The sequence below is a fragment of the Ursus maritimus genome, unplaced genomic scaffold (genome assembly GCF_017311325.1).
Source record: "Ursus maritimus isolate PB19 unplaced genomic scaffold, ASM1731132v1 scaffold_26, whole genome shotgun sequence".
NCBI lineage: Eukaryota > Metazoa > Chordata > Mammalia > Carnivora > Ursidae > Ursus > Ursus maritimus.
Window position 1 is genome coordinate 17,040,202 of NW_024425119.1, and position 27,421 is coordinate 17,067,622.

A 27,421-nucleotide genomic window follows, 5' to 3' on the forward strand; every position below is an offset into this window, starting at 1 on the left:
TAAAGTAAAATAGAAACTGATGAATATTGGGGCACCTGGGTGGCTCAATAGATTAAGTGTCTGCTTTCCACTCAGGTCATGATCCTAGAGTCCTGGGATTGAGCCCCAGAAAGTGGTCCCTGCTCAGTGGGGAGCCTGCTTCTCCTTCTCCCTCTGCCTGCAGCTCCCTTCTCTCTCTCTGTCAAATAAATAAATAAAATCTTTAAATAAAAAAAAGAAACTAATTAATGTCAAGTGAATTTACTGACATGAACCTCATTGGTGAACCTAATGAAAGTCATTTTGGAGAAGTAATGAAAGAAGTTTGCAATTGTTTAAAGAGTTTTGGGAAGGAGAAGAAAGGGTCTAGCCAACCTACAAGATAATTGGTTATGGAAAGGAGAAAAAAAGTTAAGACTATGTCTAGGGATGGAGTAATTGCTGATCCAGAAGAGACAGTTTAGCTAATAGAAGACTTTAACATGCTAGCACACTTATAGATGATTGAATACAGAAGGAGATGATAAGTGGAGACAAGTGTTATCTTCAGTAGGAAAAGGAGTTCAAAGGGGAATATTGATTTTTGATTGATTCATGAAATTCCTGTCATAATTCAGATGGACTTATTATTCTCTTATAAGAGTTTCACAAATCTAAAGTCAATACTCTCCCATAGACTTTAATGTTGTGAGCCCTGATGGAGTTTTAGATTATTCATGAATCATTTTATGTGCTAAGGAGAAGTTTCAAAACAATTGTTTATATTTATTCATCATATTTGTTTTTTTGCAAGTTCCTTTATTTCTAATTAATCAAAGAATTTTTTGTTTCTTTTTATGTTTTCTCTAGGAAAATTCCTATCCTCTTTTATAATATCATCAGGTATATATCTGGAGCAGAATCAACCCGCTCAGTCACATAAAATAAAAAATGGCATATTGTTGGAAAACAGATCTAAATACCAGTGAATCACATCAAGAGCAGCATGAGCACCAAGAATTTCCCTCTGTAAATCAGTTTCTTTTCCCTAGCCAAGTCAGTCTGGGTTTTGATCAGCTAGTAGATGAGATCAGTAATAAAATTCCACTCTATCAGAGTGAAATTGAAGACAACACTGGTTTTGTGCCCGGTGCACCAAGCTGGGACTCAAGAAGGCATTCGTTAGATGAAACACACCAAATATCCTTGAATGAATTCACTTCTAAAAGCTCAGAACTCTCCTGTCACCATGTTAAGAAAACACCAGTAATTGGATTTAGGAGCTCTGTGCTATCAAATCCTGAAAACACGAACAAAGGAAGCTCTTGGGGAAACCCCACAGGAAAATATCATGGTGCCAATGATTACAGATTCAATATTTTAGCTTCATCATCCACTAGTTTGGATAAAATTAATTCACAGAGCGAATTAGAAAATGAAAATCATAACTACCACATAGGATTTGAAAGTAGCATCCCTTCTATGTATCCAGCCTTCTCAACTGACTTCATGCCAAAAGAAAAGAATGAAATATGTAGAAATATGGACACTGTGGAACATTCTCTGATGCCTTTTGAAGGTTCTTCTTTACCCAGGACCTGGGAAAATACATGGCCAAAGAATAGAGAGGTATGTATCATATATGTTGACCTAAACAAAAGAATCTGGAAGAATCATTCAATAATGTACTGGATTAATTTGGTAATGAGGGTCACTCATCTTAAATAGGAAAATGTATTAATATTATTTGTAAAAAAATAATTTATTATTCACAAATTCTATGTTCCTAAATTAATGATTTTTTTCTGAAGAAAGAAAAAAATTTTATATCATTTTTAAAGTTCCAGTTTGATCAAAACAAAATAAAATGTTATAGTCCTTACATTTTATTGGATAAAAATATCATAATTGGAGGTTTTGATGAAAGTACTTTTGATTCTTATTGTGTTATTATACACACACAGAAACATATATACATCTCATTAGATTTATATTTTGAGTCATACTGTCATAAATTAAAACTTTGTGTCATTATGGTAGAAAAAATGTCCTTTTGCCCAGAGGCTCCTAAATTATACTGTTGGCAGGCATCTTCTATTGGGATCATTCCAAGAATAGGAAATTAAGCAATCATTGTGCAATTCATCCTAATGGTTTCATCAGTAGTTCTCCAATCAATTTAGTCACCTTAGAGTTTCTTGTATAATATTTGAATATTTCTCTGCTTACACTGAGTCTAGACACAAGTGAAACTGGAAGTAAACAGCAAAAAATTAAAAAAAAAAGAAACACTATTGCAGCTGTAATTTATAGGGTGAAGCAAAAGGATTCCTCATTTATTCAACAACTATCATATTCTTAAAATAAACATGATATACTAGGCATAATGAATGCAAAGAAAAGACATGATACTTCATTTTGGAAATAGCATATTGCTCAAATTAACTTGTCAACAAATAATGGCAAGAAGAAAATAACAGATAGAATGAGTCCACAGAGGAAGAGATACCTAATTTTGTCTGAGGCATATGCAGAGGAGGTAGCAACTCATCTCATCTGAATTAAAAGTCAATGAATTTTAGAGACATCTATTTCTGATCAGGGCAGAAAAACAAGTACTAAATTTTTCCTGATTTCAGGCAATGAACACAAGGCAGTATAGGACATGGCGCTTGAGAGAAGCGAAACACCAAAGTGTTGCATGATCATTCTCGTTTCTGCCTGGGGGCACTTTCTTGCTAGTAGAGAAGGACAGTAGAGCCTAATTTGAGCAGCAGTATCACTAAGCTTGAGCAGGCAGAGCCTGCGTTCCAGAGCAGAGTACCTTTCCAGCTATGGAATGGGTGGGAGTCAGAAATATGCATGAGATTTACTGCAGGTTTTTGGCCAAGCGATTGTGTTCACCACACACAAGTATAAGTTATGCAGCGCCAAAATTCTAACCTAGCAAGAGAAGACACTGAGCTGAGTACTTCAGGCATTCAACTGAGATCACCCAAAGCTACCTCTTAAAAGTATAAAGCAAATACTCTAGAGTGAATGCTGCACCTACCAAAATAGAAGTGACCTAACAAAAAATAAAATAAAGGCTGAAATACCAAAGGATCTTCCTGCCTGCCAGAGAAAAATTATATACTCTGTAAAAAAGACAACGCAATTTACAATGTGTCATCTATAATGTTGAACATATAATAATAAATGCACAGATATGTAAAGAAGCAAGGAATTTTGGCTCCAAATCAAGAAAATAACCCAGTCAATACTGAGATTCTGACACAGTCCAGATGTTGAAATTAACAGATAGAGACTTTAAGGTGGTTATAAAAGAATGTTGAAGTAGATGAAATAAAAGATGGACATAATGAGTAGACCAATGAAGAATCTCAAGAGAAAGTCAGAAACTACAAAAAAAATAAAGACTACGAAAATTCTAGTACTGAAAATGTAATACCTGAAATGAAAAATAGCCAGTGATTACAGATCTAAGAAGTTCAACAATTCCCAAAGAGAATAAATAAAAGACAACCACATGTAAGACAAATCATACTCAAATATCTGTGAACAAAAGGTAAAGAGAAAATCATAAAAGACAGCCCCAAGAGAAAATAGATTTCACACTGTGGAACAACAATCTGAATTAAAGCAAATTTCTATCAGAAATAATAGAAGCCAGACAACAATGGAATGACATTTTAAAAGATATATATCTATACCTGTATAATATATACATGTATCTATATATAGATACATACACACATATGTATATCTCCATACTTCTGTATCCATTGAGTATACACTTCAAAACTTACAATAGATATATAAACAAATGTTGAGTGAAATTAGTCAGCTAACAGGTACACAAAAATACGAAAGTAAGTGCTTTGGGTGCAAGGAAAATGACACCAGATGGAATCTAGAAATGAACAAAGTGGGACACCTGGGTGGCTCAGTTGGTAAAGCATCTGCCTTTGGCTCAGGTCATGATCCTAGGGTACTGGGAAAGAGTCCTGCATTGGGCTCCCTGCTCAGTAGGGAGTCTGCTTCTCTCTCTGCCTGGTCTGCCTGCCACTCCCCCTGCTTGTGCTCATGCTCTCTCTCTTACAAATAAATAAATAAAATCTTTTTAAAAAAAGAGAGAGAAAAGAAATGAACAAAGAAAGAGCAGTACAAATGGTAAATATATTAGTAAATATGAAAACCTACTTTTAAATTAACTTTTGATAGCTGTTTAAAGCAAAACAACAGCATTTTATTGAGAGTTATATAAATATATCGATAAATGAAAAATATATGACAACAATAGCATAAAGAATGGAAGGAGTAAATATTATTTGCTATTGTGAATCCTTACATTGTAAATGCAGTGGTACAGTTTTAACTGTGATATGTTAAGGATGCATGTTGTCATTTCTAAGCTAAGACAGCCACTAGAAAAATAATACTGAGAAGAAAAACTAAAAATCCAAAAGAGAAATTAAATGAAATGAGAAAAAAATCAAATAAACCAAAAAAAAAGCAAGGAAGGAAAAACAAAAGAATAAAACAGAAACAAAAATGAGTATGGCAGTCTTAAATCCAACAATATCCGTAAGTACACTAAATATAAATAGACTAAACATTCCAAGTAAAAAGGGGGAAATTGACAAACTAGATAAAAAAGAAAGATTTAACTACTATCTACAAGAGACACACTTAAGAAAGGCACAAATAAGTTTTTCGAAAGTAAAAGAAATAAAAATATATCATATTCAATCAGCAAACAAAAAGCTGATTATTAACAGCAGAAAAAGTACAGTTCAAGGCAGAGTATTATTAGTATTGGCATTATCATTTCATAATGATGACAGGGTCAATCAGGAAGATATAATAAACCTAAATGTGTTATGTACCTAATAACAGCTTCAATATACACAAAGCAAAAATTACTTCTTTGATAGTTAATCATACACCCACCTTCTGACTGAGCCATTTATGGATTTATTTGTAAGAAATAAAACACATGTCCATATAAATATTTGTATATGAAAATTAATAGTTTTCTTTATAAAAACTATGATCAACCCAAATCAAATGTCCATCCATAAGAAGATGGATAAACAAATTGTGAAATACTCATCAATAGAATAGTACTAATTGGCAATAAAAAATGAAACTATTGATGTGTGGCACCACAGATAAATTTAAAAATATATATCATTTAAGTGAAAGAAACCAGAAAGAAAGGGGCATATATACTTAATCTATAATGTTAGCAATCTGAATAACAGTAGTTGCCAAATGGATGTACAGTTTGACAGAAGGAGGTGTGGGGGCACTTTCTAACGTGATGGAGATGTTCTGTATTTTTATTGTGATATTGATAGCATGGTCGTCTACATTCTTTAAACTTGAATTATATCTTTAAGATTCATACATTTTCTTTTTTGTTTTTTTAAAGGATTTTATTTATTTATTTGACAGAGAGAGAGAGAGACAGCCAGTGAGAGAGGGAACACAAGCAGGGGGAATGGGAGAGGAAGAAGCAGGCTCCCAGCGGAGCAGCCTGACCTGGGGCTCGATCCCAGAACGCTGGGATCACGCCCTGAGCCAAAGGCAGACACTTAACGACTGAGCCACCCAGGCACCCCTCATACATTTTCTATATATGTTACTTCACTTTAAAAATCCCCAAAAAATAAAAACAAAAAACAGAATGAATTGAAGGGATGCAGGATGAGATGCCCCAAATGGTGCCACTTTGGCATAAAGATTATTTCTAGTTAAAAGTAATAAATACCAAGCAGATGCCAAAAAACTCTCCACTTCCCCCATAACTACTTGAATTTACCTTGAAAAGGAGAGCCTGCAACAGGAACAGAGCTAATAACAGAGACACCCCTTTACCTAAGGAACTTACCTGCATAATAGGGCAACTTTCTTTTCAAATATCTCCTTTCCCCTTCTTGCTAATGGCTTTCCTCCCCTTTGTGTCCTCAGGCTCCTACCCCTCTCCCTAGCTCAAATAAGCTTCAGGTTGCCTCACTGTTTTTGTAATCTCCTGTCTGTGTGGATTCCCCATACATAGGACTGTGAAATTTGATTTTCTCCTGTTATTCTGTCTCCTGCCAATCTGATTCTAAGTCTAGAGGGACCATAAAAGGACCATAGGGCAGAGGAAGGTCTTTCTTCCAGACAGAATCTTTAAAACAAAATTAAAATTGTACAATTGTATTAATGTCTTCTTCACACCAAACTGTATTAATTTAACAGTTTTTACTTTCAGCTGACAGGTTTTTCTCTTCGGCTAGCTGAAGTACCGCAAGGCAGTAACAAGACTCTGGCCTCCTTCTGCGACAAAGTAAAAAAGTGAGTGTTGCTATTTCATTAAACTTTGAAATTTCTGTACCAGCATAAATTTGTCTATTGTAATTTAACATAACTGAACTGATTAATTTTAAATATAAAATGTTAAAGTTTTAAATAATTTTTAACATAATGAAAAATATAAATTTATGACAAATTAGTTCATTAACTGCTAGTATTGTTTTTGTTGTTTTAGTAAAACAATTTTATTCTCTTGAAAATTCAGTTAAAGCTAAATGTTTCATAATTTCAGACCTGCCCTTGCTATTTATTGATCATTTAGATTACGGTTCTGTACCAAAACATCATAGATTTATCCTTCTTACCTGGGATATACTATTTAAAATGGTGACAATGCCCTCCTCTTAATAATTTAATCTTGCCTTGAATGAACTGCCAAAATAAATGAGCAAATGCATAGGTGTTTGTCCACTGAAAAATAAATTTATTCGCTAGGGGATATTACAAAAACATCACTGATCCTCTTTGCTCATTCAAAATGAACTTACAACTATAGATGCCTTTTTTAAGGAACAATTTCTCATTAGCAGTTAAAATTTATATAACGCCATCTCTTCTATTGCTAAGGTTCCCGAAAGTTTTGAAAAATTAATGCATTTACATTTTGTTCTCTTGATTTTTATCTATTTATAGCTGTTTTAAAAATAATAAGCACACATATAAATGAACTATAACTTATCAGCTATAGCAGCTTACTACTAAATGGTCATTTGGGATTAAACACTGGAATCATTTATGTAATCATTAATTTAAAAGGCTATTTGAAAGCCTAATAACTAGTCCATGTATGAGAGATAATTGAAATGTAGAACAAGCAGAAAAGCAAGGTCTGTGCCCTAAAAAACTTGTAACCCTATTGGAAGAATTGAAAGGCACACAGATAAAAAACAAAAAACAAAACCAAGGAACTCAAATCCATGAAAATATTTAATATTTAATTAATGCCTCACTCTTGTTCACAGAAAACAATTAAAATGACTGGATTCCTAAATTAGGATCTTTAAAGATATCAATATTGATTCTTTTAAGAATAAACTACTCACTGTCACAAATTGACAAGCATTGCCAGGAACTTGACACTTTAAATCTAAAATGTGATCATTTCTATCCTCTAAGCATGAGAAATAGCTCTCTTAGTATCACAAGACATCGCTCAGTATAAATCCATTGACAAAACACTTATTACTAGTCCTTCCCATCACTTTTTTTAATACAATGTAATATTCTTAGATGAAATCTTCTTGTGGATGCAATAGTGACACAAAATATTTTATGTAATGGTTTGTCAGTAGCTCATGGTGCATTTTCTGAATTCTTAAATGTAAATTTTCTCAATGGTTCTTTTCAAAGTATGCATGAAAACTAAAACAGACAACCAAACAGTAATAAACTTTATAGAGTAGTGAAAGGAAGATATAGGTTATATCCACACACATTTCTCTTGGTTTTCAATCATCTTTTTGGATGTATACTCATATATAAAATAATGACATTTATAGATGCATAATTATTTTGTACACAAACACACTATTCATTCAACAGCAACTATTTCGGAAGATCTACGGACTTGGCACTGTCCAAGTCTCTTCATTCAAAAGAAGACCAAATTGAGTTTGAAAGCCAAGTTTCATAAGAGGGTCACAACAGAATGGATTTATGTATCCCATTTCATCTGTTTTTTTTTTGTCCAATATTTAAATAACCATACCTACAAGTGTTATTGACATTCCTGTTATACACCCTTTAAAGAACCTGTCTACTTTGTTGGATTTGGTTCCTTGTGACATATTTTAAAGCCACATCTTTTAAGGAATGTGTCATATTTTTGTAAAAAATACAATAAAATGGCATGGCATATGAAAAGTTTTGAATACAATAGACACTCAACAAAGTTTTAGGAGAGAATAGGTCATTAATTTGCATTTTAAATTTAATTCCCCAAAACAGTAGAAGCTTAAATCATGTATGCATAGAGTAGTATCCTATCATATGGTGAATGCTAAATCATAAAGCTCCTCAACCAGAACTGGAGTCTAGACCTTTTTCATAGGTGTAACAAAGGAGAGTGGCCCATATCTTTATCCTAAACAATGGGTTCTCAAATTGTAGTGCCAGAGTAGCAGCAGTAATGGCTTACTTGGGAAACTGTTGGTAGGGAAAATGTGAAGATTCCTGTATAGAACTATTGAGTCAGCAAGGATGAGGATGGGACTCAGAAAATAAGGTGATTCTGATGCATGCCATGCACTTTTTCATTTGTCGGGCCCCTCAAGGAGGGGATGTTTCTATGCAATTTAAGGGCATAGAGATTAAGCTACTTCAGTGAGCCTGGCACTACTTTAATGCTGCACAAATAGAATGAATGCCAAGGATGTAATTCATATCGATACATTACATAGAATGCATAGTATCCCTTCTATACACAAAACGTATAACTTTCTCTTTGGAAATAGCACTACAAAATTTAGATATCTGCATAATTAACAACAACAACAACAACCCCCCCCCATGATTTCATATTCATCGTCAAAGCCATTTTAAACATCTAAGTTGCAAATAATTTTATGTTATATTCTACACGTGGGCAATAACATGGATCAACAAGGATTCAGCTATAATAATATGTAATGATAATTATGATGCATCGTATGGGTATATGCTTATGTTCTACAAAAATCTTTTGCATGACTTTTCACTTTTTTTTTTTTTTTAAAGATTTTATTTATTTATGTGACAGAGAGACAGCCAGCGAGAGAGGGAACACAGCAGGGGGAGTGGGAGAGGAAGAAGCAGGCTCACAGTGGAAGAGCCTGATGTGGGACTCGATCCCAGATCGCCAGGATCACGCCCCGAGCCGAAGGCAGACGCTTTAACGACTGCGCCACCCAGGCGCCCCGACTTTTCACTTTTAATCCTTGCAATAAACCTTTGAAGTAGATATAAATATCCTCATTTGTACAAAGAAACTGGTCAAATAACTTGCTTCTGACCATAAAACTACTAAATGGAAGAGTCAGGATTCAAGCTCAAGGCTTCTGGCTCCAAGGGTAAACTATTTTGCAATTCTCTGACTCATCTGAGCAATAAAGTATTGTTCAGTGTGTAAAATGACTTCTGGGCTAAATTACTTATGTAAAATCCAGAGATTTGTGTAAAATCCAAAAATTTATAACCAAGAATGGTATTTACCAATTGGACACAAGGTAATTTATTTAAAAAAATCCTTAAATCAAAATGAATGTCTTCCAGCTTGAGAACATTATGAAAAACCAAGGGGAGGCATTCAGGCTTCGAAACTAATGTCAGTGAAGGAAGTAATCATTGTTCAGAGTGAATTTTCATGCCTAATGAATGACAGTGTATTCTTAATTGCTTCAAATGAGATGCTCCTGGGGAAATCTAAAGAATGGTCCTTTACAGTTGTTTTGGTATAACTGTAATCTTTACCAATCTGGCCTAGCTAACACCACTGTACCACAAATCAGATGTTGACCGTTTTCATATTTTAAATCTTCTATAGCAAAACCGTGCATGAAGTTTCTTATAATCTTCTCCTAAGTATTATTTTCCATATATTTTTCAGAATAAGAGAAACATATCACGCAGCTGACATTAATTCCAATTCAGGGAAGATATGGAGCATTACTACAGCATTTCCCTATCGGCTTTTTACTAATACCAAGTTTAATATAAATATTTGTATTGATAACTCAACGCAACTACTTCATTTTATGCCATATGGTAAGCAACCTTGCAAATAAGTATAAAAATCTACGTTAAGCTGGTATAGGCTGCATAGCCTTGAATCCACAGACTGAAAGCATTAAAAGAAGCATTATTAAATGCTAGTATTTTGCTCTGAAGTGAAGAGGAAAACAGCTGGAAACCTTTTGCTAACATTTGTTTAGCTATTGTTTTTAAGAATATGCTACATTTTTTCACATAGCTCACCCCAGGACACTTTACTTTTCTGCTATAAAATAGTTGGTGGCAAGCATAACAAATTTTTAGAATATTAAAAACAAAAACTAAATTTCAAAAAGAATACAGATAAAGCATATGAATGAATATACTATACGAAAATGGCAATACTCCCCATTAGAAACAACTACGTCATTCAAATGTGAATGAATTATGACATAAAACAGGCACTGATCCAGTCTTTATTCCCACTGTACAAACTATAGGAGCCTTATGCATAATGAGCAGATAGATGCATAACGAGCAGATAGATCCATTGAATCAGTCTCTGGGGATGGATCCTGGAACCTAGAATCTGCATTTTATCAAACTCATCAGATGATTCTTATTTTTCTAAAGTTTTAGAATCTCTTTAAAGTTGTTTACTATTTTATTTCATTGTTATTGTTAACTATTTTGCAAAACAATAATAGTTCCTCAAACATTAGTTGTTACTAAATGAGTTTCTGCATATGAACCGTTTTATCTTGACAAATAATGTTCCAACAAATATTTTCTTTCATTGATTGTTATTAATATAATTATTATTTTGCTTTTTTTCTTTCTTACTCTAGTCAAAATTCTGAGTTAGTGCAGATGGTTACAAACATAACAATGTTATGTTGGAATATTTAGTTAGGACCATCTGCTTTGAAACTAACAAAAAACAACTCTTGCTGCCTTAAGAAGAAAAAAACATTCTTAAAGAATATAGAGAATTCTTACAGAATTTAAGAGTAGGAATACAGTGGATTCAAGAATGTACTAAAGGCACAGATGAATAAGCAGTCCACAATTCCTGTATGCATCTCACCTCATCTCTTCTATATAACTGCTTCTCAGGTTTCCCTTGTTTTCTGCTGACTCATTTCTCTTGCTTTTCCAAACACATGGGAAGCCAAGCTCTCAAGTTTAAATGCTATTTGGCCAGCTACCTAAAGAAAATTCAATCTCTCTATTCGATCTAATTCCAAATTTCTAAAAGCAGGATTCTGATTGCCCAGCCAAAATCAGTGGTGTTGAACCCTGAGCCAATCACAATCTGTGTCTTGGCCTCAGTTGCTGGAGAAGAGGGAATAACTGAACTAGGGAAACCACTTCTCTTCTTTCAGTTTACAATATTTAACTTCCAACATCTCTCTCTCTCTCTCTCTCTGGGTGTTCTTTTGATGAATATTGCAAGTTGGAGGTCATTTTTGACTTTTAGAAGAAGTTTCAGGAAAGTGATTAGGTCATTGTGTCTAGTGTTAGAGATGTATAGTTGTAAAGAGGCTGTCTACACTCTCAAGGATATTAAAAATGTTTATAAGAAGGAGGAAGGGGAGGTGGAGGAAGGGGTGAAGTACAGAGGAAGAAGGAGGACAAAGTAGAGGAGAAAGGACACATTAAATAAAACACACAGAGCAGCATAGGCCACTGTTGGGAGGAAAACCTTTCCTCTATTCACTTATATTTGAAGGGGGTGGGGATGGTGGCTGTAAGGTAGCTGACAATAGACAGATTAGTAGGAGAAAAGACAAAGTTATTTACACATGCATGTAGGGGTTACTTGCTGAATACCCAGAGGTAAAGGTTTATATACCAGTTTAATGTAAAAGTGTGTATGTGTGTGTAGGAGGTGTCACTTGGAGCTTCAATAGGAAAATAGGAACTCTCTCTCTATATATATATTTATGTTAATTGATGGGCAGTCTGTCTCCTTCCTGGAATTTGCAGGAAATTACCTCAGAAGAAAGTTAATGGAAGCTGTATTTTTGGGAGTCTCTGTTTTAGTCAGATAAAGAAAGTTCAGTTACAAGATTTCAAATGTTTTCACTTTGAAACAATCTGTATGCCAAAACTGTGATCCTTTCACCACTTTACATAAAGTGTTTTACTAGTAAATACAGATGTGCTATAAAGAACAAAATAGTGTATCTGAAGAGTATATCAAGAACGACTTCAATAAAAGGTAGAAGCTATTCCTAGAAACTTCGGGAATAATGAAATCTAGATAAATAAAGAGGTAGAGATAGGTGAAGATAAGGCATTTTCATCCAAAGAGAACACTGTTTCCCCAAGAGTGAGGAAATGGAATCCTTTAGAGAAGTAGGTGTTTTGAGCAAAGAATTCTGTGTTCCATAATCTTCAATTATCACTTCAATGAAGATGATTCCCTTATCCTTATTTCCAAGTACAAAATTGCTCTAGAGTGTCTTTCCTTTCAGATTTAGATGATTCATGGTTAGAACTGTATTAGGAGGCCATTTGTGACCTGCAAAGTGTTGGAAGTAGAAATCAGTTTGCAAAGACTAAAGAGTGAAGGACAATGGTTTGCAGAAGTTATCTACTTTTTAAAGAAGTTTGGCAGTAATGGGAAGGTTACAAAAAATACTGTCTTAATGGAATGAAATGGATAAGGGGAGATTTTATTGGAAGATTAAACAGAAACAGAAATTTTAAGAAAAAACAAAAGCATCTTTGTAATGGAGGATATTGAATATATAAAAGGGAGGGGATTTAATTGATAGAAATGGAACCTAGTATAAGAAAAATAAGAGATTAAGATGTAAGAGATAGTAAAAAGCAATGATACTTATATTTCAAAAGATGGGTAAAGGTAGAGGATGATGTGCAGAAAACTAGATTTAATGCACAGGGTACTTAATTAAAGAATCTCAAATGGGCATTTTCCTCTTCAATATGGTAGGCAATATTGTCAACAGATTGAGAAGGACTCCATAAAGTAGAAGAGTACAAGAAATTGTGAAGCGTATTATATTAGCTGCCAAAGTGAAGGTATAAGCATAAATCTACTTAAAAGAAGCCATAGTATTTGTTGGCTTACAATATGGATGAGAAGTTTAGCTTACAGACACTTAATGGCTCACTTCAAGGAGAAAGATGATAATTTCAGGTTTAGAAGTAATAATGAAACATTCAAAGAGTAACATGAAACAAATAGTAGGAGATAATTAAACTGAAGCACATGAAAGAAGTAGCAGTAGAAATTGGATTATGGAGGCTATCCTATAGAGTGGAAAGATGATTGTAGTGAAATAATGAATTCGTGCATGCCCCCTATAGCACAGGGGATGCAGCCTGGAAATGGGAGAGCCAAATTAATTAAAATGAACTGATGTTTCTGGAGATATTTTCCTGCCATCTATACGAGCAATGTTCTCCCCTCCTTGTCAGAGCCCTTACAGTCATGATTTTGCTGTGGCCATATTTTCTTCTAGCATCCATCATAGCATTTCAGTCAGTATTCCCAAGCAACAGAGTGTTTAAGATACGCTCTACCATGTCAAAACATTTCCACAATCCCTAATTCCATGATGATCTTTACCATTTGTTTCTCTGATCATTTCTTAGAAAATACCTCCATCTACCATAAAACCCACATTTTAAAATCCAGCATTATTCTCTCCCCACACCCCTTTTTTTTTCTTTGTGGCAGGTCCAGCAATGTCAGTTGCACTACATTTTGTTAGCCAGTTTGTGTCAAAAACCTTTTCCTCCAAACAAAAACGTATGGAAGTAAAAGAAGCTACAGCAAAGTAAACTCGTAATTGCAAACTAAACACAACTCAGATGAATACAATTGAGTGTTTGCAGTATGCAGTTCAAATTCTCACTGGTTAGGGGTCATCAGTACAGTCTGTTTGCACTTGCTTCACTGATTGAGACTGTGAGAGCATACTCAAAGCATGGAGACATATATATATATATATATAGTTTAAAGATTTTATTTATTTGACACAGAGAGAGAGCTAGTGAAAGAGAGAGAGCACAAGCAGGGGGAGTGGCAGGCAGAGGCAAAGGGAGAAGCAGACTCCCTGCTGAGCAAGGAGCCAGGCTCAAACCCAGGACCTGAGAGATCACAACCTGAACTAAGGTCAGACCCTTAACTGAGGGAGCCACCAAGACGCCCTCACAGAATACTTTTTATGCAGAGCCACAATGTATTAAGGTATTAACATGAGGAATACAGTACCCTAGCTCTGTCAGTAATATGAAGACAGACTGATTAAAAAAAATGCAAAGAATTGTTTTTCGAAAGTATCTCCAAATTTAACCAGACAAATAAATGAGATGCATCTCATTTTAATTCCTCTTGATGGAGCTAGACAGTTACAATAGTTCATAACGTATCTTTTTTTGTGTGCTCAAAACATTTCCCAGCCAATATATGACAAGCTCTTATTAACTTCTTACTATTCACCTTTGTTTTTAGCTAATTATCTTGTCAAAGACCTAATTGCAGAGATTCTACATTTTTGTACAAATGACCAGTTATTCCCCAAAGATCATCTTCTAAGTATATGTGGCTATGAAGAATTTTTGCAGAAGTGAGTATCTTATTAAGGTAAATTTTGATCGCTGTTATAACCTATGCTAAGGCATGCTTCACTTTTTTTCTTTTAAACATACTTTGTACAAACACTGTACTCTTCTAACCAACATTATTAAATCAATTTTGCCCTTTTTAAGGTGAATTCAAAAATTTTATGACTCATAGTGACAGTCCCATTCTTGGTTTTATTTTGTATTTTGTGTATTTATGGCAACATGTATTTAAGTGACCTATGACCAGGAGGGTGATAATCTCAAAACAAGGAAATTTCAGTTTTAAAACCAAGAAAATCCTCGGCAAAACAAGTCACTGTAATAAAGTTTATTAGAACTGATCACAATTTTTTAAAAGTAAATTTTTTTGCAGTAAGTAATTTTTTATTTGGAATAATATGAGTATGCTGATTAAATGCTGATTTTTGAAAATCACAGAGGGTTTGAGTATGAGCATTACAACATTTTCATAAAAGAGAAACCTTCATTTCTTTAGTAAGGCAGCTCTTATAACAATTAGAAAAGTCTGTTCTCATGTGGGTCAACTGCAAATATTTATTTGGTAGAAAACTCACCTTCTCTTATTTATCACAATTATGACTATTTTGAAATTCCTTAAAGACCAACCTTGAAAATATAAAACAATTTTAAGAAAGGAGATATTTCTCTGCTGGTACTGCGGTTGTTATAGATAGTAAAGTCATAAACAAAATTAGTTAATAAAGTGGATTGTTATTTACATTTTTCCTTTGTGTTTCCACAAGTGTCTAAAGACTGACAACCGTCTCATGGAAGTAAAAGTGTATTTCATTTCAGATACTCATTGTCACTGTCATTATGGAATCTTTACAATGTATGTGAAAACTTGATGAATTAAAATTATCAGTAAATCCAGTCTTTTATTGTGCAGTGTTAACTGTGAGCGACTTTTAAGACTGATTATGTCCCTTTTTGTAATCCCAGCTATAACAAAATAATGATAAAGATTTATATGAAATCCCAGATATTTTGTTGTACTGAACTCACAGATAGTCCCCTTCTCTCTTATCTATTTGAACCTATTAACATACCCAATGACTAGGCTGCTACTTTCTTCCAACATATGGTTTTTTAAAGTATATCCAAAGACCAAGGAGAAATACTTGAGAAATATAACCTTATACTGGTAGTCATTAAACTTCATTTTCTGAATGTATATGTCTCCAAATGTACATCTGGACTTTAGCTAATGTCAAACATCAGATACAAAGAATAAGAAACATTATCAAATTTATGTATTTAGTATTATCAGTAAGAAATATCCCATAAGCAAAAGTGTTAAAGAAACAGAAATTTGGATGAGTATAATGTGAACAAATTTAGAATGGACCTTGTCTTAATTGTTGCTTCAAATGTGTAAGTCATCTGTAATTAGCTCAATTGTTGATTGCTAAAAATGTATATATCATTTTGCTCTTGTTTCTTGCCAATATGAATATAATAGGTTTCTAAAATATTTTATAGTCATTTGTTTCTAACAAAATTTCATTTACCTGGGTTTTTATTAAGATGGTAAAGTTACAAGTATTAGTATAGATTAATTACAGTCATTTTTCCCTTCTGGAATTTGAAAGATATGTATATATCAGGGATCTACTTACTATTTAAGGTTAACATCCTACCTGTTTGGAATGATTTTTTAAAATAAGCATAACATTCATTATCATTCTTTCTAGCATCTAAATCATTCAGATAGGTTTTGTTGTTGTTGTTGTTGTTGTTGTTGTTGTTGTTGTTGTTTTATTCCCTTGCAACTTGTCTAAAAAAATATGTCCTGGGGTGCCTGGGTGGCTCAGCTGGTTAAGCGTCTGACTCTTGATTTTGGTTCAGGTCATGATCTCAGGGTTGTGAGATGGAGCCCCACATTGGGCTCCATGCTGGGCATGAAGCCTGCTTAAGATTCTCTCTCTCTCTCAAGTAAATAAAATCTTAAAAAAAAAAAAAAAGATTCTCTCTCTCTCTCTCCCCCACTCCTGTCCCTCCTCCCCCACTCTCTCTCTCTCAAAAAATAAAAAAATTATAAAAATAAAAATAAATAAAAAATATGTCCTTAAATACTTGGAAATCTTTATAATGTTCTTCTATAGAAGGAATATAGGTAATACATAATGAAGTTAATAATGTAATAGGTAATAATTTAGACTCTAACAGTTATAGTACTACATCTGGAATATTTGATTAGCTTTGACTGTAATAATAACAACCATTTATCAAGTGCTCATTATTTGGTTACCTCATATTGGGTAGACTTCTAAGTCTTATGACATTATCAATATGATAGATACAGTAATTACCCCTGTTTTACAGACAGGAAGTCTGAGGCTTTGTTTAAGATCACACATCTAGGAAGCTGGTAGAGTGAAGCCTGAATTCAAACCTGGGTTTGGCCGCTTGCCCTGGGTCTAAACTATGAAACAATAGTGCAAAAGCTCTTGAAGGATATACAAGAAATAGCAAATACGTTCTTCATGCAGGAGCACAGGGTGAAAAATCTACGTAGTTTTTTAGGTGTCTGCGGAATGGGGTGCAGAGATTGTATTAGTCTACTTCAACTCCTATTGAAAACCACACACATATAAAACATATGGTTAATCATTGAGAATACAAAGATAAGTTACATATAATTTTTGCCTTCTCCCTTTCTTAAAAATTCATAAAGCCCTGTGATCACTTCTTACAATGTCCTATCATGTGGGCAGTATTGGCATTATTATATACAAATGCTGTAGATCACAGAGGGATTAATGGCAAGAACATGGAAACAGTGCACAGAAAAGTCAATGATAAACTTATATTTAAAGAATACTGAGGAAAAAATCAGTAATTTGTGATAAAATGTTAATGGCTTTAGAGTATATAAAATGCACTCAAATTTTGTTTTTAAAAAACAATTGTCAAGAAAAAACAGGTTAAGAATGTGAATAGCATGAATAGAAATTCAAGGGAAAAATTATTTAAAGAATTTAATCTAGCTAATAACAAACATCCAATTAAAACAATGAGATACCATTTTGCCCATCAAATTCTTAAAATACTTATGATGAAATTCAGTTGGAAATGGACAATATGTAAACAGCTGCTAGAAAAACACATTGATATAGAATTGAAGAGAATTTTGTCAAACATGTTAAAGGTCTGTAGAAATGTGTCTAAAACTGATAGATTATCTGTATGTCAGAAATTCTGTTTCAGTGAGTATTTCTAAGTAAGCATCATAATAACACAAAAGACTTAGTTATAAAGGTTATTTACCATAATGTAATTTCTAGTATTAACAACAACAAGAACAACAACTGGGAAAAAACTACATCTCCAATAGTACTCTGAAATAGGAGTAAGATAGGTCATGAACATAATTTATTATAATATGACAGAATTTATAAATTATTAAAAATATAGAATCATATGTCTTGAAATAAAAACATACATCATAGTTTTTAAGGATAAAAATATCTTTTTCAAATCATGTTTAAATATATTAATTTTTGTTAAAACAAGTATATTTCTATTTGGAAAATAAGAAGAATTTTTTTTTTAAAGATCTTATTTATTCACTTGAGAGGGAGGGAGAGAGAGTGAGGAGGGGGGAGAGAGAGAGAGAGAGAACCCAGGGGGGAGAGGCAGAGGGAGAGGGAGAGGCAGACTGCCTGCTGAGCAGGGAGACCTAACTAGGGGATCAGGGATCATGACCCCAGCCGAAGGCAGATGCTCAACGTACCGAGCCACCCAGGTACCCCAAGAAGAAATCTTATATACTAAAATGTTAAAGTAGTTACTTCCACCTTTAAAAGGAATTACAATACTAATGATATTTATTTCATTTTTAATTTTAAAAACTCCTATGATAGGGGCGCCTGGGTGGCACAGCGGTTAAGCGTCTGCCTCCAGCTCAGGGCGTGATCCTGGCGTTGCGGGATCGAGCCCCACGTCAGGCTCCTCCGCTATGAGCCTGCTTCTTCCTCTCCCACTCCCCCTGCTTGTGTTCCCTCTCTCGCTGGCTGTCTCTATCTCTGTCAAATAAATAAATAAAATCTTTAAAAAAAAAAAAACTCCTATGATAAACCTGCCTCTTTTTTTTTTTTGCTATCAAGAGATTAAGGAAATAAATAATTTCACATGGAGATGAAAATATTAACAGTTAAAACAACAGCAAAATCTACACCACTTTTTAAGTTTTTAATGGACTAGAATTTTCACCTGTAGTACCATTCATTCTCATATAAGAGAACCATGATCATTTTCATTTTACAGATGGGAAAATTGAGGCTAAGAGAAAATAATGACTTCCTTAAGGTTATAAAATTTGGAAGCAACAAAGTCAGGATAGCACAGGTTTATCTGGCTCTGAAGCCCGAATCTTTCTAATATAAAACAAAGCCCCTTCATAACAAAGGGCCACTTGAAAATAAAAATTATAGGGATAATATTTCGCTGGGGATAATGACCATTTACTTGGGTTGTAAACATGGGTTTATAATTCAGCATACAGCATTTAAGCCAAACACAAGGAAAACAACTTGTAGAGCACTCATTTTCTGACATATTTAAATTTTTAAAAATCTTTAACCAGAAAACATTTAGAAGTGTTTTGACTAAAACGAAGGTAAATTATAATCACTAAAGGTGGGCTTGTTAAATTTCTGATTAGATAAAAATTTTCTTTTTGGAATTTTGAGACTCCTTAAGCAAATAAACATTATCAAAACAAATTCTGCCCACTATTGATAATGTTACTCTATCACTGTTGCTTTGGCAAAATGAGTTTAACTTCCTTTAACTTCAATTTCTTTATCTTTAAAAAAAATTATTTTTAATGTATTGTTCTACTTTACAAATGTGCCATAGGATTACATTTCGCTAACCTCTAATTTCAAATGTAAAAATTTTATTAAGCGTTTACTAATCTTTTCAGGTTGTATAGATTGCTTTGAGGTCCTGTGAAGTGTAGGTCTAAGTAAATTGAAAATATTATGTGGTTGTTCAGATACAGTGAACTTAAAAGTAGAAAAGTATTCTCTCTCCCCCTACCCCAGCAAAAAACCACTATTATTTTTGTGGGATGATGTAGAAGTATTTTTTTCATTTTAAGTTCTCCTTATGTCAATCAGAACTATGTTTTTCAATCTGTTCTGCGTTATGAAGATAGAGATAAATTATATTTAGTTGCTAGTTTTGCAATTTCTCATCTACTTTAGACTAGGAAAGGGCAAATCCTTAAAATGTAAACTCCTTGGTTTCTTCCAGTCAGTATATTTGTCTGACTATTCTAAGACTTTCTGTCATCACAATTAAAATGTCAATGGTCTGGATGTTTTCTCATAACTTTGCTGATAGTGTATTTATGATGCTCTATTCGTATTTCCTCCTTAAGTCATACTATGCTATTTCATTGAACTCCCCTGTCTGTAGAGGCCCAGAGATATTACTAACCTAATCATTTAGGCTCTATGAAAAATATTCACACACTTTTCCAAAACAGTACATTGAACAAAACTGAATTTAATAAGCAAAGCAACTAAGATACTATTTATATTTTGTAGCCTATTGCAAAATTAAGAAAGATAACTTTTCTAGGAAGTACAAATTCCCTTTTTATATGTCAACTATATTATTATAGCAACTAAATTATAACATTCAACCTAATTTAGTATTACAACCTTTTTCTGTAAATTTAAATATTCTGTTTTTTCTCTCTCTCCCTTTCTCCCTCTCTCTCTCTCTGTAGCTCTTGCTCTTGATCTTCCTCTCCCTGTTCAATGTTTCCATAAATACAGGAACTCACTTTAATAGCCTGTCTCCATAACTATTCTCAAAAATGAGAAGGTTCCTGACCTCTTACATCTAGATGTCATGTATTTACCAGATACTTCAATTATATCAAATAGTTTCATTAACTACAGTATTCTCCTCAAAAATTGTTTTCTTTATATATTTTAAATAATATATTATGAACAAAGAAAAAAATTAAAGAATTAGGACAGAAACTATCAATTTTCTGATAGGCTCAAGATAGCTTAATACAAAATGGTCAGCATTAAAAAGTATGGAATACAAAAACTGCAAATTAGAATTTGAATAAATTAAATAGAGAAGTAACAGAAGAATAAAACGAATCTTGTACATTCAAAAAATATAAACATCTTCCATTATGTTCCTGGTCTGTAGACCCTAAATTAATTACCGCAGTAGGAAATGTCCTTGGTAATTTCATTTCCCCTTTTCCCATGATCTTACCCGGTAGACAGACCCCATCAGGCTAATACAATGGCAGGCTTGAGGACAGGATCTACTACCTCTTTTCTTCCCTGTTAGTGCAGCTAACAGATATAAAACCCAGAGTGTGCCTGCTTCTGCTTTCCTTCCAGGGAGTAACAAGACTCCTACTTCACCTACTCTTGTAACCATTTTACATGAGCTTTTTCTTCATAAATATATTTATAATATATGAAGTATAATGTTACTTCACAATTTACCCCTTACCATCTAGCCCAGCATTTACTGGGAGTGCAGGTTTTTCTGTTTCTCACTCCTAACGTATGTGATTTAAGTAATTTCTTCTCTCAAAAGTCTTGCTATGTGTTTTACTTTCTAATTCAGCTTAAAAACAATGCTTCTTAGGTGCTGTGTGAAACAAAATTTACTGTACTTAAAAGCTTTTTGTTGAATAAATCATGACGGCACTGTCAGTAGCAAACCACAAGTACTGTGTAAGAAGAAACCGAATAGTCTTGAAAATTCTGCTTGGGCCAATTGTTCATGGTTATGACCAGGTGTTATATCCTTGATTTAAGCAAAACAAAATGAAACAAAACAAAACTGTTCTTTATGATTTAATTGACTCTTGTCAAGGAATGCTGGAACCCAGAGTGCTGAAAAAATGTACAAAGAAAGAAGAAAAACAAAACCTATTGTAACTAAAAATCTTACTTTGAAATTGTCATATACATTCTTAAATCTAAATTTAAAAGGCAGTATCTCCCTCTTTATTCATCGGCAGCATTGATTAGTTTGATCTGGCTTTCTACTTGGAAGTCCTTTTCTCTTTTCTGACCTTTCCTAGTAGAGAAAATGTTGAATAACCTTTGATTAGAGTGAGAAAGTCCTCTTCGAAAATTAAAGCTAATTAGAATTTTAAAATAAACTTCTTAAAAAAACCTTCTATTTAAAACAAAATAGCTAATCTCATGACAATTTGTATTAATTTATTCTTTAAACATTTGATTATAAATTGGAATTTTTATTCAAAGTAATCCGACTATTAAATACCATTTATTTAATAGTTAAATAACTACTAAATATTAACTATAAATATAACTATTAAATACTAAATTTTATATAAAGTTTAAGCTATATAAAGTTTAAACTTTATATATAATGATTATACTCATTAACAGTAAAAACTGGGTTGTATATATTCCTGGGGGAAAAAAAATGAGTCTCTTTCTTCTTAATAAAAGTAAGGATTCCATTTAGCAAACTTGAACAAATTGATTATTTTCAGCACATTTGGAACAGCCTAAGATTACCAATATTATAATTGACTCTTTTTTAGCTTTTTAGTCTTAATTTGGTCAAATAAATAGCTTAAGGTGTTTTTCTCTTTTACATAACTTCGCTCTTCCACTTACAAATCACAAAATCATGACAGAGAGTTGGAAAAAGCATGTCATAACACTGAGATCTCTCACATATGATAATAAAAGTTGTGTTCTGGTAATAAATCATTCATTAAGAGTATCTTGAGTTACTTCAATTCAGTTATTAGATCTCCTTCACAATACTTTTCCTAACATTTAAAAATTAATTTTCGCTTCTATCTTTAAGAAGTAGTTAGCTAAAATAACGATAGTAATAATATATAAACTTGCATTTGGTTTTAAACAATAATTCTATACTAGAACAAATGTCCTAATATGTGAATTCTCTCTACATAACTTCATTTGAAAGAAATTCCCCAAAGAAAGAGCTTGTACTAAATAAAAGTTGTTTTTAAAAGCTACAGGTAAGAATTATAGCATATTTCAGACCCAAGTTTTCTAAAAAGCTTTGTCATGCTTATACACGCATCATTAACCAACAGACTTCATAAAAATAAAAACCTGTTGCATGATATTTCCAAGAAGACAAGGCAAATCAGAACTAAACAAAGGTATATAATTTTATTTTGTTATACCTAACACTATAATAAACAATAGGCAGCTATCAAGTTATTTTTGTTACTTGAAAATATTTACTTGTAAGAGCTAAGAAATAAAAATCCTACTGCCACCCCCCACAAATTTTGAATCAACTGAAGTTCTATTTTTCTTAAATAAAGTAAAGGAATTAGCTAAATAGTATGTGTATTGCATAGTATTTCAAATTAGCCAGTATCATCTTAACGAGGTCTAATGGCATTATTTTAAGTTTAGTTCTTTAAAGTCTAAAGAATGTTTCTCCTCTGGAGATTTGTGGGAAAAATAATGAAACCTGGAAATGGGATAAGATCTGTATTTTTGCTTTTCTTGAGTTGGTGACTGTATAACAAATTTTGCACACCATTACTCCAAAATAACTCCCTAGAGTTTAGTATACATTTTTGCAAAGGACACAAAGTTCCACATTCACTGATGTGTTTCTTCTCTATTTACTTTCTATCTTCCTTACCTTTATTTATTTAAATTGTTGTGCTAGTATTTGTCTTTGTGAATGCACAGCTTAAAAGAGGGCATTGTAAACTTGAAAGTTGTTATAAAACATTTCCTCTAGATTAAAAAAAATTGAATTTTAAAAAGTATGTGTACTGTATATGTAAAGAAATACAACCATATTCAAGTGAAGAGCCATGAGGGATAGTTGCCTTTTTGCAAGCTGGAGGGAATTCTTAAGAAAAAATGGGGCATCTGAAAAGAAAGGTTTAGATTTCTTAGGTGCAGCTCTCTCTTGAATTGTAGCTGCTGGTATCAATATGTCCCATAGAGGGTCCCTATTCAAAACCATGACCCTCGTCTACTAACCACCCTATGGCTGTGAGCCCATGTTTTAGAATTTAACCTATGCTTGTCTCTCTACATCATGAAGTTTAACTTTTCCTATTCATGGTTCCCCTGAAAGCAAAATAACAATAAAGTTGAGGAACACTGATTGAGGGAAACAATATACCACTGATCTTTATCTATGCTGAGTAGCAAAAAGTAACACTTTAAGCATAAATCCAGGGTGTTTTCATTGGTTACAAAACTTACTAGAATTAAAGATTATGATAGATGTAACATCATCAACATTTTTAAGTGAAAATACAAAAGGAATATGTGTGTGCGCAGAATACACACACATAAGTATTTGAAAAATATTCTCTGGTGTGCTACACTATTATTAATATTTTAATATTTTGTTATATTCACCTTACATCATTTAGTCAACCTAACTATTAAAAGGCAGCTTAACTGTTGAATTTCCTTAAAGAAGTACTTTAATAGCTCTCAGCAATCCTGGCTTTCAATATTTATAAAATCAAATGGACATACTTTTTTTCCCTACATATGACTATAATATTTCACAAGCATCTCTGTGACTACTTCATACACATAAGAATGGAGAATATTTAAACCTAACTAGGTTATCCTATTTAAAAAAGGATACATGTTTATTTCAATAAAAGAATAATGTTTGTAAATGGGAATTTACAAGGAGTGCCTAGCCTGCTGAGAATCAATATTTGTAGGTCCAACATTACTTACAATGTCTTTTTTTTTTTTTTTGCCCATAAGATAAATTTGAAGTATTTGCATACCATTTTTTGGTGTTAAGGTCAATAGTTTCTCTTTATATAAACATACTGCTCTAGAAATACTTTAAAATAACATGAGCTACTTATGAATAGGAAATAGGAGTAATTATGTACAAGGATTCATCTTTCTGGTGTTCATCTTAAATGACAGGTATACTCATAACAGTTCCTAAGATAGTAGCTAAGAACACATAGTTGGAATCAAAGATTTGTCAAGGGAATAAATAAATGGATGTGCAGAATTTTGATTTTCTAGTATATATGAAGAAAAAATCTAAACTTTTCATTGTATCATAAAGATTCAGTCTTAGATTAACTTAGTTTAACAGTCTTATTTTTTTTACATGATCGTTAAATAAAACTACTAAGACCCCATATTTGAAATATTACCAGATTGAGACAAACATCTGCTGTGTATAATCTGAAGTAGATAATTCCAATGTTCACATTATAAGTGTAGTAATACCTAATGTGCCCTTTTCTCTTAGTGCTCAAATCCGGTTCTCCAATATTACCCATCTTAGTGGCGATGTTTTTTGTTTCTTTCTCTTGGTATGGTAGGCTTTCTTCCTATCTTTTCTGATACCCAGATTCATCAAACACTAATTGCTTTTTCCTTATTCCATTTACTCATTAAATTCTATATACAAAACTTCTTTTTATTCTTTAATGCTTTGTTTTCTTTTTGTCTCTTCTCTTTCATTCCCCCTAGATAAGGCTCTGTCCAGTGGAAATGTAATGTGGGCCACATAATTATTTTAAGTTTTCTACTAGCCACTTTAAAAACATAAAAAAAGAAACTGGTAAAAAATAAGTTTTAATAAAATATTTTACTTATTTAACTCAAATATTTTATTTAATGAAAATAGAATCATTTCAACATGTAATCAAAATTTTTAAAATATTGAGATGTTTTATATTCCTTTTCTGTGCTAAATCTTCAATATTCAGTACGTTTTTATGCTTAGAGCACATCTTAATTCAGACTATTGATATTTTAAGTGTTCAGTAGTCACATGTGCCTAATGGTTACCATATTGGATAGCATAGCCCTAGATCATCACAAACAAATTGACCAAAATGGTGGTCTTGCCAAGTAGAGTGATGGCAAAGTGGTGAATAGCAGTCTATAGCTCTTAGAAAGCATTATGGTTATTGGTCTTAATCTTAAGTAACAATCCTAGCACAATAATAGTTTCTGTTCTTGCTAACATACATAAAAAGGACTGTTAGTATTTTTAAAATGATATCTGAAAAAAAATGAGGTACTGAGTACAATCTCAATATAACATGTTCTGTAACATAAATTAGCTTATCCATAGAAGTCACCTTAATACATGTAAAACATTCTGGCATGTTAATGTTTTGTTCCACTAAAAACAGTAGCTAAAAGCAAAGTACACAGGAAGCTGCTGGGGGTGACGGTATTGTACACGGTGACCAGTGACCATGCACAAAACATGCATTTTTTTTCTCAGCTCAGTCTCAGGCTCTGTCTTGAAAATGCTTACTGCAGAATTTTCCAGTTTTTGTGCCTTTTGCTCTTACCTCTGTATTTAGAAGCATCAAAGGTTTCTTATATCCTCCTCCAACCAAACTAAGACTTTTATAAAAGCCAACTCTTTTATTTACTATGATATTTCCTTATATTTTTTGGAAATTAGATGCATCTTTTTACAATTTTTCTTTTATTTAAATTCAATTAATTAACATATAGTGTATTATTAGTTTCAGACATAGATTTCAGTGATTCATCAGTTGCATATAGCACCTAGTGCTCATTACATCAAATGTCCCCCTTAATGCCCATCACTCAGTTACCCCATCCTCCCACCCACCTCCTCTCCAGCAATCCTCAGTTTGCTTCCTATAGTGAAGAGTCTCTTATGGTTTTTCTCTCTCTCTGATTTTGTCTTATTTTATTTTCCCCTCCCTTCCCCTATGATCCTCTATTTTATTTCTTAAATTCTGCATTAGTAAAATCATATAATTGTCTTTCTCTGATTGACTTATTTCTCTTAACATAATACCCTCTAGTTCCATCCATGTCATTGCAAATGGTAAGATTTCATTTTTTGATGGCTGAGTAATATTCCATTGTATATATATATATACACCACATCTTCCTTATCCATTCATCTGTCGATAAACATCTAGGCTCTTTCCATAGTTTGGCTGCTGTGGACATTGCTGCTGTAAACATTGGGGTGCATGTGCTCCTTCAGATCACTACATTTGTATCTTTGGGGTAAATACCTAGCAGTGCAATTGCTGGGTCATAGGGTAGCTCTATTTTCAACTTTTTGAGAACCTCCATACTGTTTACCATCTTGCATTCCCACCAACAGTGTAAGAGGGTTCCCTTTCTCCATATCTCGCCAACATTTGTCATTTCCCAACTTGTTAATTTTAGCCATTCTGACTGGTGTGAGATTGGTATCTTATTGTGGTTTTGATTTGTATTTCCCTAATGCTGAGTGATGTTGAGCATTTTTTCATGTGTCTGTTGGCCATTTGTATGTCTTCTTTGGAGAAATGTCTGTTCATGTCTTCTGCCCATTTCTTGACTGGGTTATTTATTTTTTTGGGTGTTGAGTTTGATAAGTTCTTTATAGATCTTAGATACTAGCCCTTTATCTGATAAGACATTTGCAAATATCTTCTCCCTTTCTGTTGGTTGGTTTTTGGTTTTGTGGACAGTTTCCTTTGCTGGTCAAAAGCTTTTTATCTTGATGAAATTCCAAGAGATCATTTTTGCTTTTGTTTTTCTTGCCTTTGGAGACAGGTCTAGCAAGAAGTTGCTTTAAAACCGTGCTGATGTTTTTATTATGATTTGTATATGTGTGTCCATGTGTGTTCTGGTTAGAGATCTGTATTGATTTGAGTGGTGTCTTCCAACCCTATTTTCCCAAGAGACCTGTTATTTTTAGCCCACAATTTGCAAAACACTTCACTGCCACCTTATATAAAAAGAAAGATGTGGAAAAAAGAAAGGAAAAAAAA

The 27,421-nt window shown here is 33.1% G+C and overlaps 1 protein-coding gene across 2 annotated transcripts in view; it reads left to right on the forward strand.

Moving 5' to 3' along the window:
- The first annotated feature begins 909 nt into the window (after window positions 1–909).
- The window catches only part of PIK3C2G (phosphatidylinositol-4-phosphate 3-kinase catalytic subunit type 2 gamma), a 318,577-nt gene continuing 292,065 nt past the window's right edge, over window positions 910–27,421 (forward strand). For both annotated transcript variants that reach the window (XM_008707062.1, XM_008707063.1), the window contains exons 1-4: window positions 910–1,587; window positions 6,221–6,303; window positions 9,905–10,062; window positions 14,498–14,612. In XM_008707062.1, coding sequence (XP_008705284.1) covers window positions 910–1,587; window positions 6,221–6,303; window positions 9,905–10,062; window positions 14,498–14,612 — 1,034 coding nt within the window. The remainder of the gene's footprint in view (window positions 1,588–6,220; window positions 6,304–9,904; window positions 10,063–14,497; window positions 14,613–27,421) is intronic.